Source organism: Salmo trutta, chromosome 21 (assembly GCF_901001165.1).
Source record: "Salmo trutta chromosome 21, fSalTru1.1, whole genome shotgun sequence".
Taxonomy (NCBI): domain Eukaryota; kingdom Metazoa; phylum Chordata; class Actinopteri; order Salmoniformes; family Salmonidae; genus Salmo; species Salmo trutta.
In genome coordinates, this window is record NC_042977.1 from 16974678 (window position 1) to 16991772 (window position 17095).

The 17095-nt window shown below is 40.8% G+C and overlaps 2 protein-coding genes across 7 annotated transcripts in view; one reads left to right on the top strand and one right to left on the bottom strand.

Annotated features, from left to right (window-relative positions):
• Positions 1 to 2881: 2881 nt before the first annotated feature.
• Positions 2882 to 7477, top strand: LOC115156828 (cholesterol 7-alpha-monooxygenase-like). The gene is made up of 6 exons (XM_029704550.1): positions 2882 to 3134; positions 4213 to 4453; positions 4582 to 5186; positions 6023 to 6153; positions 6280 to 6458; positions 6564 to 7477. The coding sequence occupies exons 1-6, from the start codon at positions 3052 to 3054 to the stop codon at positions 6861 to 6863; spliced, it is 1539 nt and encodes a 512-aa protein (XP_029560410.1). The 5' UTR covers positions 2882 to 3051; the 3' UTR covers positions 6864 to 7477.
• A 4701-nt stretch (positions 7478 to 12178) lies between these two features.
• LOC115156830 (dual specificity protein phosphatase CDC14AB) overlaps positions 12179 to 17095 on the bottom strand; it is a 50979-nt gene continuing 46062 nt past the window's right edge. For all 6 annotated transcript variants that reach the window (XM_029704558.1, XM_029704556.1, XM_029704557.1 and 3 more), the window contains 3 exons: positions 15062 to 15147; positions 14742 to 14885; positions 12179 to 12840 (listed from right to left, as the gene is read on the bottom strand). In XM_029704558.1, the coding sequence (XP_029560418.1) occupies positions 12792 to 12840; positions 14742 to 14885; positions 15062 to 15147 (279 nt within the window). In that variant the 3' untranslated portion in view covers positions 12179 to 12791. The remainder of the gene's footprint in view (positions 12841 to 14741; positions 14886 to 15061; positions 15148 to 17095) is intronic.

Sequence of the window (17095 nt, forward strand, 5' to 3'; positions counted from 1 at the left end):
ATGTTTTGTGCTGCTACCATGTTGTGCTGCTGCCATGTTGTGTTGCTACAATGTTGTTGTCATGATGTGTTGCTACCATGCTGTGTTGTCTTGTGTTGCTGCCATGCTATGTTGTTGTCTTAGGTCTCTCTTTATGTAGTGTTGCGGTGTCTCTCTCATCGTGATGTGTGTTTTGTCCTATGTTTGCATTAGATTTTTAATCCCAGCCCCCGTCCCCGCAGGAGGCCTTTTGCCTTTTGGTAGGCCATCATTGTAAATAAGAATTTGTTCTTAACTTACTTGCCTAGTTAAATAACGCTCTTAGAGACTCACATCTGTAATCGCTGCCAAAGGTGATTGTAACGATTTAGGGGATTGAATGCTTATCTATTCAAGATACACTATTAGTGTTTTATTTTTCATTCATCTTTTAAAAAATATATACTTTTTCTTCCACTTTGAGTATTTTGTGTTGATCCATTTTAATCCCAAATTGTAACACAACAAAATGTGAAAAAAGTAAAGGGGTGTACCGGTAAATACTTTTTGAAGGCACTGTAGTTGCCTGACAGAGTAGTGTATAAATACATTCTGTCACAAATTGTGACACCAACCTAATACAAGCATTAACAGGATTCACAACCACCAACATAACCATTCTCAAAAATGGTAGACTCAGTCGGGGTCTCAACTTACTGTTGAGAGTAAGAATAGTAAAATACACAACATTTTGCTTAGGGTCTCCCAAAAGGCTAGGGCTGGCTCTGACTGCATATGTGGGTACACAGACCTGCAAGCCACTGCGAGTTCAGATTTGTTGTGGCCCCCACCCCCATCAAAGTTGCCCATCCCTGCAGTAGGTGATAGCTCAAATTAAGGAATGATTGACCGCCCTGACTGTTAACTGAATGATATGAGAGCCATCAGCCACAGGTTGCCACAACCATGGTACGGGAGTAACCTTTTATCCAGGAGTGACCCGTGTGGAGGCGGATGGATTTAGGTTACTACAGTCTAAACTCAAAGGGCAGGCTGTCAGGAAAGGGGTGATGCAATGCCACCACATCAATGGTCAGAAGGGACTTTTGGTTGATGACTGACATTTGCAGTATATCTGAAGCTACGTAAAGTAGGGAGTTAGTTAAAGAAAGAAAGAAAGAAAGAAAGAAAGAAAGAAAGAAAGAAAGAAAGAAAGAAAGTTTGGAATGGTTTTGTGTAAACACAAGTGCAGAATTTTGTAGAATATTTCATGGATTCATCTGATAAACTGATTTGAGTGTCTGTTTTTTAGTACGTCTATTAGGGAATGTTTTAAAAGTTTCGCATTGTAAAGTTTACAATAAAAATGTAGCAAAACACTTTTCCATCTGACCGGATAGACTACAAGGAATATAATACAAACAATGAACAATACTTTAACCTTGAAACTATCAGTTGGCATGACGCCAGGTATAAGGACAAAACCTGTGTCAGCAAGTCCTTTCAATCTGTCATAGACGAAATACATGTCATCTCTTTTGTGAACGGATAACTTAATGTTGAAACAAACACACACACACACCATCACAGGTATTTCAGTGTTCCATCAGGTGGACAAGTCCCATCCTGTACACATCTTCCCTGGTTCATTCCAACTTTTCCTCTTTAATCAACCTCATGATTTCATCTTGAACTGTCAGTTGTCTGCTGTGTGTGCATAGGGGCTGCATTTGGTGAGATGGGAAGAACATAAGGATAGTCCTAGCCAGGCAGACATGGATGAACATAAATGAATATCTTAGTTACATATTTTCATCAGAGCATCATCATGTGGTTTGGAGAATATAGGGGAAATAAATCTTTCTAACAATGTATGAGGAAAGATGCAACAAACCTCTTACAATTTCAAGATTTTACTTAAATCCTGGAAATCCACACACTATTTTTCCACCAAAAATTTGTCACTCTGTGGTCAAATTGTCACACTTTTGAATATGAATTAATCTTGAGAAAGAAACCCTATTTTAAGAGCAGTGTCACTCAGTGCCAGCACTACATAGTCTTTACTGATGAAATGACACGTATTGTTCAACCACAAAGCTCCTGACATGACAGGGTACCTATTGTTCAAGCATGTGTGTCTGACTCACACTTACTGCATGGACATAGTCACTTGTCCAAAACAACCATGTAGTAGAGAGGCTCTTTCCAAAAAGCTTACATCATCCAAACCTAACATGCTGCTGAAACATTGGAGGCTCTTTCATTTCTCTCTAATTATATACTTGGTTCCACATATCTGACTAATCTCCTAAGCTGGAGATACAAGAACTGCTGTTATCTATAAAAGGCTGGAAATGGACTAGTCACCACCTGAGGGTAATAATAATGTACTGCATGTAAATGTTCTGTACTGAGGATTCATGAGGTATGGGGAAACAGTTATTTTTCAAGATAATTACCTCTTGAGTGCGAAAATATGAATTCTTTTGATATATATGTTCTAAGAGTAGCTGAAAAATAATACTTTGCCTCCTCCACCTAGTTACTGATCTCAACGGGCCAAAACAAGCGCGCACACACACGCACACGCACACGCACACAAACAAACACACAGTGCGAGAGAGACACAAACAAAAAGCATCAAAGACCTTGAAAGCTATTTGCCCACCCAGCGGTGCTATCAGGTACAGTCTGATGTCCTTCAGGTGGAGTTGTCCATGGACTACAGTCAAGGCCATTGTACAACTCACACACACACCTCCATGGATTTCCTAGAGACATCTAGTATAATAGGTAACACTGGAAAACATGTAACAGGAGGGCGGTGTCTTGGCTGCACTTGCCAATCAGTCATCTCCACTGCTCTTTTGCTTCATGTCCCTCCCCATGGCTTGTGTGGAGCACCATATAAATAACCTGAATCAGAGCTTAGGATGCCACGAGCACAGTTTCCAGAACCTCCACTGTCATCTAGCTGAGTTCTCTCTGCCAGGGAGTTAACACTAAACCTGACCATTAGCCCTCTCTAGCACCAGGCACCTTTTGGTCTATTCTCCACACAGGTATTTGCCACTAGCATCTTAAGCAACCATGATCATCACCGTCTCTTTGATTTGGGTTGTGGTGATCAGCCTTTGCTGCTGTCTGTGGCTTGCTCTGGGGATCCGTAAGAGGTAAGCAGAGACCCACGCATTTTATAGTAAAATGTCTTTACGTGCAAAATGCTAAATGGTATTCAGTGTTTGACAGTGAAGAATCTAATGAAGAACACAGCATAACATTGTGGAATGGAATACGCGGCAGATAATGTGAAGGCTTGGGTGTGGTATTCCTGTTTAAATTGTGCAACAACAAAATATTTACAGCTGACCCTTTTATTGTTTTCTTTCGTTGATGTAATGTGGTTATATTTGTGTCGTCTGTATTGCTCTTAAAATATAAATGGGCTCCATGTTGCAAAAGGTTATTCATTTTTATGGAGACTTTAGTGATGTCTACTTGCCAAAAAAGCCAGCGGTAATGGTTTTGACATGCAGTACTTTATTTTATTGTACAAACCTGAAAGTTATGAATAAGTGGTAGTGTTATTCTGAGTTTGATGCAGTGGCATTGGGTTTTGTTCTGCTGGATGGGACTCTAGTTTGAGTACATCAAATCAAATCAAATCGAATTTATTTATATAGCCCTTCTTACATCAGCTGATATCTCAAAGTGCTGTACAGAAACCCAGCCTAAAACCCCAAACAGCAAGCAATGCAGGTGTAGAAGCACGGTGGCTAGGAAAAACTCCCTAGAAAGGCCAAAACCTAGGAAGAAACCTAGAGAGTCAACCAGGCTATGAGGGGTGGTCAGTCCTCTTCTGGCTGTGCAGGGTGGAGAATATAACAGAACATGGCCAAAATGTTCAAATGTTCATAAATGACCAGCATGGTCAAATAATAATAGTTACATGTGAAGGCTTGTAAAAGTGTAAAAGTGCATCTTTTTTGCACATCACTAGAGCTATTCTTACATTACTTTGTTGTTGTTTGCTTTGAGTTTAGAAGACAACATTTAAATTGGGTTCAGATACAAGTATGGATTCATTGGACATCTTTAAGTGTCCTTTGGATGTTGCTTCACTCACGTATTTTATACATCTCATGTCTAAACATCACCTTTGTGTTTCCTATGTTCAAATATTTCCGATGGCTTGCTTGGGCATTGCTTTATCATTGTTATGATGCTAAATGATTGTTGTTACTCTTCAAGAAAACCAGGTGAACCACCAGTGGAAAATGGTTTGATCCCATACCTCGGCTGTGCCGTCCAGTTTGGAGCCAACCCCCTGGAGTTTCTCCGGAGCCGACAGAATAAATATGGGCACATCTTCACTTGCAAGATCGCTGGCAAGTACTTTCACTTCCTGTGCGACCCTTTCTCCTACCACGCCGTCATCCGCCAAGGGAGGCATCTGGACTGGAAGAAGTTTCACTTCTCTACCTCGGTGAAGGTGAAGACATGCCAATGCTATGAACTGTTGTTCAACTAAACATTTGCTGATGATGAGTTCATCTATCCATATCTGTCAATACAGGCTTTCAAGAGTATTAAATGAAACCTCTCTTTGTCTCCACCCAGGCTTTCGGCCATGACAGCATGGACCCCAGACACGGTTACACCACAGAGAACCTCCACCAGACCTTCATGAAGACCTTGCAGGGTGAAGCCCTCCCTTCGCTCATCGAGACCATGATGGAGAACCTGCAGTCTGTCATGCTGCAGTCAGACACCCTCAGCCCGAGCAAGGATCGCTGGGACGTGGATGGCATTTTCGCCTTCTGCTACAAGGTCATGTTTGAGTCGAGCTACCTGACACTCTTCGGCAAGGATCTAGGTAACGACAAGAATGCTGCGCGCCAGGAGGCCCAGAAGGCTTTGGTCCTCAACACCCTGGAGAACTTCAAGGAGTTCGACAAGATCTTCCCAGCGCTGGTGGCTGGGTTGCCCATCCATGTGTTCAAGAGTGCCCACTCTGCAAGAGAGAACCTGGCTAAGACCATGCTGGCTGAGAACTTGAGCAAACGCGAGAATGTATCGGACCTGATCTCACTGCGCATGCTGCTGAATGACACCCTGTCAACCTTCAATGACCTGAGCAAGGCCCGTACCCACGTGGCTCTGCTGTGGGCCTCGCAGGCCAACACGCTCCCCACTGCCTTCTGGAGCCTGCTCCACATGATTAGGTATGTACAGATGTTGGATCTTAATTTGAGCCAGTTTGCTACAGCAGGAAAAGTGTCCTGCAGCAACAGGACATTTTAATTATTATGTGGATTATAATTCATGGACATTTTTATAGGGGTTGACACATTTTTTGTTAGGGCAAAACAAGTCTGAAATGTCAATCCTTTTTAAAACTCAAATACAATACAAGTTTGCATTTCCTGCATTGCAAGAAATTCTCAGCAACAAAATAGTGATCAAATTAAGATCCTACATCTGTACAGCAGGGCTTAGTCTCATTCCCATCCTTAGTGTATCCACCATAGACTTGTGTCACAAGTCTGGGTAAGTTTGGCCAAGCGAGACTGTCCAAGTGAGACTATGTAGGCCAGACTAGGTAGGCCACAAAGTGTTACGAAGAGTTTAACTGAACAGAACATTTAGTAATAGAAAGAACAGAGAAGGTACAGAATAGTGCACACAGATATGGGCCGTACAGTACAGGGAGTGAACAGCTGAGTATGGGGGGGGTTATCAGCTTAGCTTTCTTGTTCAAACGTAGATGCTATGCTCATTAGGGTGGAGATAAGGGCTGAGTAATGTATTTTGTAACAGTCCTGTACAGTAAATTGGCATTCTCATCTACTGACTGCGACTTAGTGCTAGCTCACAGTAACTCCTGCGATAACAGAGGTGCCAAGAACCACTCATTGGAGAAACATAACATTCCCTTTATGTCATAGAGCTGCAGAGAACAACCTTGTCCAAAGTGCATGTTGGGAATATTGTGATGCATGATCTGTATAGTCTGAACTTGATGGTTTGACTTACCCTTCATCTTGTCTTGCCTCTTCAGGAGTCCAGAAGCTATGAAAGCAGCCAATGAGGAGGTGAAGAATATTCTGGAGAGTTCAGGTCAGCGTGTCGACCCTAGCAAACCACAACTCACTCTCTCCCGGGAGGACCTGGACAACATGCCTGTAATAGGTAACGGGAAGCTGCAATATGCCAAAACTGATTTAGTAGATATTTTTACAAAATCATGTTTGACACCAAAGTCAAGCTGTCCAGTGAATATGGTATTATAAAGAACCATGTCTTCTTGCCCTGCAGACAGCATCATCAAGGAGGCCATGCGTCTGTCGAGCGCATCAATGAACATCCGAGTGGCCAAAGAGGACTTCCTGCTTCACCTTGATAACCAGGAGTCGTATCGCATCCGCAAAGATGACGTCATCGCCCTCTACCCACAGATGCTCCACTTTGACCCCAAGATATATGAGGATCCCTTGGTGAGTGATGCTCAGTGTCTTTCCTTTAAAGATGAAAGGCCATATAACTAGGGTTAGGAGTTTGTCAGTCTTTCCTCTAACTCCCCTCTCTCTGTCAATCTACAGACCTACAAATACGACAGATATCTTGATGATAACGGCCAGGAGAAGACAACGTTCTACAGGGAGGGACGCAAACTGCGGTACTACTACATGCCTTTCGGCTCGGGGGTGACCAAGTGCCCCGGGCGCTTCTTCGCCGTGCATGAGATCAAGCAGTTCCTGGCGCTGGTTCTGTCCTACTTCAACATGGAGCTCCTAGACTCAGCCGTTAAAGTGCCTCCTCTCGACCAATCACGTGCAGGTCTGGGGATCCTGCAGCCCACCTATGACGTTGACTTTCGATACAAACTGAAAACTCAGTAAGACGGACTCCACTGATCTACTTTCTTAATAATGTAAATTGTACATATTGTATATTTAAGAATTGAAGCCACAATGATGTACATAGGTTGCAATGTATTGTTATAATGTCTTTTTGAAGTTGATAGGCAAAACAAAAGTCACAGAGTGGTTTGTGATCACCTCAGAATGGTAGCACTGGCGAAAAGCCCATTTTAGGAGGAGTCCCGTTTCGAAAGTGACATTGATGATACTCCATATAAGTGTTATCAGTAATATTTACTGCATCTTCCAGTTAATCATCATAGCTGTATCATTATTTTCGACCTCCATCTTTGAACTGTGAAATCATTCAACATTTGAGTGGTAATTCTGTTTGTGACCCTAACTATCAGTAGTTAGTTGGTAAATGCCACTATTTACTGTGATGTTGAATGACTCTAACTACACCGACTGAGTAGAGTAATGTACATTGTAGTTCCATTGAAAGATTCCCTCTGCTAGGATGAAATACATTTTGGTCATCTGTATTCACATTTACTTTGATATACTGTACAAAACAAGTATTCAAATGCATGCAATATTTACTTTGATATACTTTATAAAACTAGTATAAAATCAATACATTTCTATAACGGTATATTGTGTCATTCATTTGTTAATTCAGTCATTAGTTTGATCACTACTCACACAAATATACACAAAGACAAGCCACACTGTCACGCCCTGGCCATAGAGAGGTTTTTGTTCTCTATTTTGGTTAGGCCAGGGTGTGACTAGGGTGGGCATTCTATGTTCCGTTTTCTATGTTTTGTGTATTTCTTTGTTTTGGCCGGGTATGGCTCTCAATCAGGGACAGCTGTCTATCGTTGTCTCTGATTGGGAGCCATACTTAGGTAGCCTTTTCCCACTGGGTTTTTGTGGATAGTTGTTTTCTGTCTTGTGTTTTTCACCTTCACAGAGCTGTGCGTTTTGGTCCACTTTGTTTTTGATTCAGTGTTCAGATAAAATAAATACCATCATGAGCACGTACCACGCTGCACCTTGGTCCTCTCCTTGCAACAGTCGTTACACACACTCTCATGGTATTAGGTAATTCAATAAACCTCAGATAAGGTATCTCTCTCTCTTCTACATTGGAAGGTAATGTCGTACATCAGATTCTGGTGTCCCATCTCAGGTCCATAAGGGCTTTGTGGTTAGTACTATTTGGGTTTTAATTAGAAGATGTCAAGACTATGACACGGTTCAGTAAGTAGACCTATAGAACAAATATCCTGCGGTAACTTGTCCAGTCATCATTAGATCATAAAACATTGATCGTTACATAGATACAGTCAGGTCCATAATTATTGCCACCCTTGATTAAGATGAGCAAAAAATACTGTATGAAATTAGCTATATTGTATGTAAGAAATGGGAAATTCTATTATTTTATACAATTGCTCAGAGAAAGAAGTAATAAAATAAATCCAGTGACATGTATTCATGGGTGCCAAGGGAAGCCAGGCTTCCCCAAAAAATTGACCAAGAAAAAAAATCGAAAAACATATAAAATAATTTATCTTTCGTCTCTGTATGTTTCATAATTTTCTTTCATTTCGTAAGAGGCTGAATGTATCTCACCAGAGAAAGTATCCGAATCAGCAAAACAGCGCCCCTCTGTCTCTGTATGTGTAGGCCATCTATCTAATGTTGTCTGGTCAAAAAGAGCATGACATTGTTGCCGCCCATAGTATTTAATACAGTGAGAATTTGGCCTCCCTTGATAAAAAAAGTCTAAAATAATAGCCAATCAGTGTTGAGCTAAACTGAGTGAGCTCAACTGTGAATGGTCCTGGCACACCAACAAAAAGTGTCGTTCTTTCTCTGCTTTAATGGACTGCCCTCTTCAATTGGTGTGCATGGCCAAAGAGCTCTATTTTCATGTTATCTGACCATAGTACCGCCTGGAGTTTGATAAACGCCATTGGCACTTGGGTTGGAACAGGTGCTATGGTCAGATAACATGAAAATAGAGATCTTTGGCCACACAAACCAGTGGTGGATTTGTCGTTGAAAACAGAAGCATATGCATAAAAGTACCTCATACCTACGGTAAGATATGGTGGTGGATGTTTGATGTTATGGGGCTATTTAACTTGCACTTGTCATGGGGCCCTTGTTAAGGTCAATGGCATCAGTAACTTTACCAAGTACCAGGACATTTTAGACAAAAACCTGGTTGCCTCTGCCAGGAAACTGACACTTGGCCGCATGTGGATCTTCCAGGAAGACAGTAACCCCAAGCACTAATTAAAATCCACAAAGAAATTGTTATTTGACCTCAAAATCAACATTTTGTGGTGAATCTCAGTCTCTGGACTTGAAGCCCCTTGAAAACCTGTGGTTTGAATTGAAGAGGGCAGTCCATAAGATCAGACAAAGGATATCAAGGATCTGGGAATATTCTGTTTGGAGAAATTATCTAAGATCCCTCCCAATGTGTTTTCCAGTCTCATAAAACATTTTAGAAAAAGGCAGTGTCGTTATCCTCGCAAGAGGAGGGTGCTAAAGTATTGAAAAGAGGGGTGCCAATAATTTTAACCCCTATCGTTTTTATATATTTTTTTATTACTTCTTAAATAAAATATATTTCTTTAAGCAATTGTATTCGTATAAAATAATATAATTTCCCCTTTTTTTGAGAACAAAATAATACCTCAGTCTTGAAATTATTTATTTCAGTATTTTTTTCTCATCTTCATCAAGAGTGCCAATAATGATGGGCCTGACTGTATGTGTGCCAGCTGGGCAAGACATCAACCCCAGGACGATAAGAGGCACAGTGTAGTGCACAGACCAGTAGGCACAGTGTCACTGGCACATCGTAACCCCAGCTGCTGCCGTCAGCACAGCTGTCTCACCAACAGGCCAGCGGGTGCATTTGTGCACTACCGTCTGTGAATGTAGTTATTGGATGAGCATTTCATGCCTTAGGCACAGCTTGGCTGAGCTGCCTTAATGACTGCGACACAATGAATAACTTTAATCCTATTTTATCGGTTTGTTGTTTTATATCTGTGCTTGATTTAAACCCAAGATGATGTTCTCGCTGTAGTGTTCTAACTGAAGAACCCATCTAGCTTCATTTCTTTGGAATTTGATCTGGTTATCTATAACCTACACCCAAAAGCGCATCCTTGACGCTAATGACGCTTCAGAAGTGAACATGTACGCTTAAATTGACACGTGTCCAGGTTGAATCTCTTTTAAACTAACTTGTGATTAAATTGTACTGTAGTGTTTGCTGTTGAAATATTACTGTTGAATTGCTTGTTTGCTCTTCAGAGAGCAAACATTTCCTTATCTCCAGCTGATGCAGGAGCTGTTAGTAAAGGCCATCAAGTTAAACAGTTGAGTTTACCACAGTTCAGACCCAAATCTGCCACTGTGGGCTACCATCAATCATATACCAATACCATGGTACTGTATAACGGAACTATGTTTAAAAATACAAAAGACAGGATAACATATTTATTAATGATAACTTTAAAGATTGAGTCTTTCTTCACAACTTTAGGCTATTCGAGGTGTTATACAAATCATTTCATGTTAGAGACTCCTGGAAATACACTGCAGTCTTAGTTCTTACAAATGTCACCATAATGCCAGAAACTTTCATAACTCTGGTTCAACGTTCCCTAGCCTGGCACCAGATCTGTAGCTATGTGCTTTAGCCTGACATGACATGTACATAATGACCGTTTGGGACTTAGTTTGGCTTAAAGCACATACAGATCTGAGATTAAGTGAAGATTTCCCACCAGTCCAGCCTAAAGTAAACCTAAGAAGAGAGCCATTCAAAACAATTGAAAGTGTGACCTTTGAGCAGAGATGCAATCATTGATTTGCAGTCTGAGTCACAAGCGGGGGTTGGGAGAGTGTCTGTGTGAGGTCATTTAACTGGAACTGGGGTTACTCTGGGGCAAGATGAAGAATGCTATGAATGAAATCTGTACAGCTGGTCATTCATTTGGTCCCTTTGTTGTTGGGTGACTAAAGTTCAAACAGAGTTTAATGCGTGTGCCCCTCTGAGGGGTAGGAATAAGTGACTAAGGGTAACCAAGGACCATCCCCTAAATCAACTATTAACTCACGTTTTCACAAACAATGAAACGTCTAAATAAAAATACTTTCGTCACATTGTATATTATAAATATGTTTAATGAAATTGTCTCCTCTCACCAGGAATGCACTCTAAATGTATATCACTAAAATGTGATTTGATTTGAATTTAGGCTACCTGATAAATCGGCAATAATGAATTGACGTTAGCCCCCCATCATACCCAGTGTTCTAGAATGTAAGCGTTCGGTTAGCCGACATAAAAAATGAAATAGTTCACGAAAGTTACGCACTGGGCCTTCACTAGTCCTGAATTAACGGACCGATATAGTCATCTGTAGCACGGACAAAGAAAACTTTTTCAAACGAATTCTCAGTACCCCCACATCTTCCCACGGCTATGGAGTGGACACATTGTTTGCAGTGTTCACAAACTAGGCCTACGTTACACTTGTGAGAAATAAGTTTTGATTTATTACATAACATTTATGTATTTTTGTTTGGAGCGCTCCATCTGTGCGTGAGTCTAGTTTCTCTTGCTCCGTTTACACAGGCAACCCAATTCTGATATTTTGCCCAATTATTGGCAAAAGATCTGATCTAATTGGTCATAAGTATATGTATATACGTGGCCTGCGCTCCTCATTTGGGAGTCCAAGCCTAGGGAGGTTACTAGGAGTTGTGAGAAAAGTATTGAAAGTGTTCAATTTATGAACTGTGATGTTATTTCTGATATATACAAATGTATCAAAGTAAAGACGGATATGTAAATTTCCTTTTACATTGTAGAACCAGTTTATTGGTTTACAATTTGGTAATGGTATGGTCATGTATGAGGCCAAGTAGGCCTATGGCATATTCACCATTGGATCACTAAGGCTGCGTTTACACAGGCAGCCCAATTCTGATATTTTTTTCACTAATTGGTATTTTGACCAATCAGATAAATTCTGAAAAACATCTTGTGAAAAAATCTGATTGATCATAAAATACCAATTAGCAGAAAAAAAATATCAGAATTGGTATGACTGTGTAAACACAAGATCTGCAAACAAAAAAAAAATATTAAAAAGGTAGCACTTTAATCTGCCTTGACATCTGTTGATTTCCTGCCCTTACAACTGCTATACATGGCCCCCATCTTATTGAGTTGGAGATATTCATATAAGCCGAAAAATGTGTCTTAACCTGCCATGTTTATGAGTCAAATCACATTTGCAGAGAAAGACAACTTATTTTGACAAGGAATGTTTTTAATCAAATTTAAATGACAATGTACCAATAGTATTTCTGCAAGTTTGCAGAAATACACTCCATAAACACCATACAGGCCTACTACTTAAAGTTATTTAAAACAAACAATTGTCTCAAGCCTGTCAACAACAGAGTCGTAAAAACAAGTCAACCAGAGTCACTTCTGCTACAATCCAAATATGTATTCACATAAAACAAATGTATCTCCTGAACAACAACATTCATAAGACAGCCACTCATGAATCAAAACAATAGATATCAATTAAATAACTGAATAAGAGAAAGAGAAAGCCATGATAAACAATCTCCTTGCACACAATTAAAATGATAAACCCATTTTGAAATCAAACAATTACATTGATTGAAACGAGATCATGTCTACAAATCCAATTGTTACAAAGAGGATTTTTACAGTGTCTCAGGGGTGGATTAGATTTTTTTTGTTGTATTATTAAATGTCATTTAACGTGCATTTATAACAGAGACAATTGTGCACATTTCTCCAGCGGTTGAGGGGGTTAACCTCCTGTCTCCTGGGGTCAACTGGAAGGTCAGAAGGTCAAAGGTGAAAAGTCAATGATCAACGCGGGCTCAGTGAATGGCAGTAGCCTTAGAGCTGAACATACTCAGGCTAAAGGGACTAGAAGGAGAGAGAGAGAGAAATCATACAGTTGAAGTCGGAAGTTTACATACACCTTAGCCAAATACATTTAAACTCAGTTTTTCACAATTCCTGACATTTAATCTGAGTAAATATTCCCTGTGTTAGGTCAGTTAGGATCACCACTTTATTTTAAGAATGTGAAATGTCAGAATAATAGTAGAGAGAATGATTTATTTTTGCTTTTATTTCTTTCATCACATTCCCAGTGGGTCAGAAGTTTACATACACTCAATTAGTATTTGGTAGCATTGCCTTTCAATTGTTTAATAACATGGGTCAAATGTTTCAGGTAACCTTCCACAAGCTTCCCACAATAAGTTGGGTGCATTTTGGCCCATTCCTCCGGACAGAGCTGGTGTAACGGAGTCAGGTTTGTAGGCCTCCTTGCTCACACATGCTTTTTCAGTTCTGCCCACAAATCTTTTATAGGATTGAGGTCAGGGCTTTGTGATGGCCACTCCAATACCTTGACTTTGTTGTCCTTAAGCCGTTTTGCCACAACTTCGGAAGCATGCTTGGGGTCATTGTCCATTTGGAAGACCCATTTGCGACCAAGCTTTAACTTCCTGACTGATGTCTTGAGATGTTGCTTCAATATATTCACATAATTTTCCTGCCTCATGATGCCATCTATTTTGTGAAGTGCACCAGTCCCTCCTGCAGCAAAGCACCCCCACAACATGATGCTGCCACCCCCGTGCTTCACGGTTGGGATGGTGTTCTTCGGTTTGCAAGCCTCCCCCTTTTTCCTCCAAACATAACGATGGACATTATGGCCAAATAGTTATATTTTTGTTTCATCTGACCAGAGGACATTTCTCCAAAAAGTACGGTCTTTGTCCCCATGTGTAGCCCCCATGTGTAGCCTTCCCTGTAGCTCAGTTGGTAGAGCATGGTGTTTGCAACGCCAGGGTTGTGGGTTCGATTCCCACGGGGGGCCAGCACAGAAAAAAATGTATGAAATGTATGCATTCACTACTGTAAGTCGCTCTGGATAAGAGCGTCTGCTAAATGACTAAAATGTAAAAATGTGTAGTCATAAACTGTAGTCTGGCTTTTTTATGGCGGTTTTGGAGCAGTGGCTTATTCCTTGCTGAGCGGCCTTTCAGGTTGTCGATATAGAACTCTTTTTACTGTGGATATAGATACTTTTGTAACTGTTTCCTCTAGCATCTTCACAAGGTCCTTTGCTGTTGTTCTGGGAATGATTTGCACTTTTCGCACCAAAATACATTAATCTCTAGGAGACAGAACGTGTCTCCTTCCTGAGCGGTATGACGGCTGCATGGTCCCATGGTGTTTATACTTACGTACTATTGTTTGTGCAAATGAACGTGGTACCTTCAGGCATTTGGAAATTGCTCCCAAGGATGAACCAGACTTGTGGAGGTCTACAATCTTTTTTCTGAGGTCTTGGCAGATTTTTTTTGATTTTCCCATGATGTCAAGCAAAGAGGCACTGAGTTTGAAGGTAGGACTTGAAATACATACACAGGTACACCTCCAATTGACTCAAATTATGTCAATTAGCCTATCAGCAGTTTCTAAAGCCATGACATCATTTTCTGGAATTTTCCAAGCTGATTAAAGGCACAGTCAATTTAGTGTATGTAAACTTCTGACCCACTGGAATTGTGATACAGTGAATTATAAGTGAAATAATCTGTCTGTAAACAATTGTTGGAAAAATGACTTGCGTCATGCACAAAGTAGATGTCTTAACCGACTTGCCAAAACTATAGTCTTAAGAAGAAATTTGTGGAGTGGCTGAAAAACAAGTTTTAATGACCTAAGTGTATGTAAACTTCTGACTTCAACTGTACATACCTGAACATATGAAGATGGCACAAAAACACACATCACACACAGAAACTCACCTCTTAAGGTTACTAGCTGAGGATGAGGAGCTTTGCCCCAGCCTCTTGGGAGAAGAGGAGGAGGAGAAGGGGACAGGGACCTGAGATAACTTGGAACACTTGGGAGGGGTGATAGAGGTCTGACTGGTCTTTGTCAAATTCAACCTGGAGAAGGATGGTACAACAAACAGTAAGGTTTTAGAACCATTTAAAAATACATTCAAAGTATAGGTCTAAAGATGAACGCAGGGTTATGTCTGTCGATGTACTATGGAAACAATGTCAACGAAGTATTGATGGATGTTTTAACACATTCACTTTCGCACACCGCACGCACATACCGTGAAGTGGTGGCAGACCTGGATGAGCGACGGCCTTTCAAATCCCTGAGTTTATCTCCTTGGGTCAGACACTCCCTGTAGTTATTCTGCAGATGACAGAGGGAGGGCGACAAACCAAGACATGCAGTCGCAATCATTTCACATCCTAGCAAAATACCAGCCCTCAAGAGACTTAGACAGGGTCAGAACATTTCAGATTATAATGCAATGAATAAAACTGACCTGAATCATTATTGTACCTGACAGACAGTCCTATATGTAACACCACATGTGTCAAACACAAGGCCCGCGGGCCGAATCCGGCCCGTGACACATTTCTATATATGTTGTGGTCTGGCAAATATGTTGCAGCTTGACAATGACTAACCAAAAAACAAAACACCATGCAAAGGAGAAACATGCAGGCCTATTTGAGAAGCAGCCTAGGCTAGCTACTCAACCGCAAGATATTTTGAGTGCACCAGCAATGCTGCATTCTACCCCACCAGTGATCCATGCAGTGCAAGAAATGGAAAAAACGTTAAGCTTAAATGTTACAACAACCGAGCTATGTTTTTGTTATTCTGAGTTATGAAATACTTTTTGATTAAGGTCACAGGATATAGACAAATGCACAAGCGTAGCAGCAAAGACTGGACAAATATCTCTTCTTTTGTTTCAATATGTTAAAATGCGATATGCAGAATCCTACGTAGATAAGTGGACATTATAAAAGGGACATCATTTTTGTAATAGTACAATGGCCAGTTTGGGTAGCAAGTAGGACTATGCAAAAAAAATGTTTTAACAAATATAATAGGCTATGTCTGGCCCGCAAATTCGTTGGGCTTTTTCAATATGGCCCGTGCACTGGTTGGGTTTGGCAGCCCTGTGTTGCACAATACATTTCTATCTGAAAGTTCTGTGACATTACACCCTCCAGAACAAGACCCAGGACACCCTGTTCAAATTGTAAAATCACATTTAAAAAAAACAAAAAAACATACAAACTAACTCTGACCAAACAGGATTTATCTCAGATAGGCAATCTATCTATAATATCTGCCGCCTATTTAATGTTGTTTATTCTGCCCACTCAACTCTACAGCCAGAGGTTGTCATCTCTTATGCTGAAAAGGCTTTCGACCGGGTTGACTGGGAATATCTATTTACAGTACTAGAGAGATTTGGGTTTGGCCCGTCATTCCTTTCCTGGATTAAGATTTTGTACTCGTCCCCAGTGGCTTCTGTTTGCACCAACAATGATACCTCCAGCTACTTCCCTCTCCACAGAGGGCCAAGCAGGGTTGCTGTTTATCCGTATAGGGTAGGGTTGCTTATAGGGCAGGGTTGCTTATGTCTGTATAAGCCTCTGCTATCGTCCTGCGGGTGGAGGAGAGGATTAAGGGAATACTAAGGGGCAACATAACTCACAAGGTGTCCTTATATGCAGACAATCTTTTATACATCTCTAACCCTGTGGAGTCTATGCCCTCTCTCTTAGACATGCTACAAGGTTTTGGGACATTCTCTGGTTATCAGCTAAACCTAACAAAAAGTGTGCTTCTTCGTCTCAGTTCGCAGAAGGAATTGGGATGCCAATTTCCCATTTAAGGTGGAGCATCAGGTCTTTATTTATTTGGGGATAAAGGTCACACGCTCATTTAAGGCTCTGTTTAAACATAACTTGAAAACACTCCTGGAGCGCACTGAGCAGGATTTCATAAGGTGGCTGTCTCTTCCCATTTCATTAGCAGGTCGCATCAATTCTGTTAAGATGCCTGTACCGCCTACGTTTTTGTACATATTCCAAACGATTCCCATTTTTCTGCCAAAGTCGTTGTTCAAACAACTGGACAGCTACATTTCCAACTTAATTTGGAATAAGTCAAATCCACGAATGAGAAAGGTATATCTAGACAGACCTAAGCCCGCAGGCTTTTTTACACTACTACTGGTCAGCAAATATATCTAAATGTGTTTATTGGGTTTCTACATTTGAAAACTTGGGCCATCATAGAGTTACAGTCAAGCATTCCAACTTCTCCGGTCTCG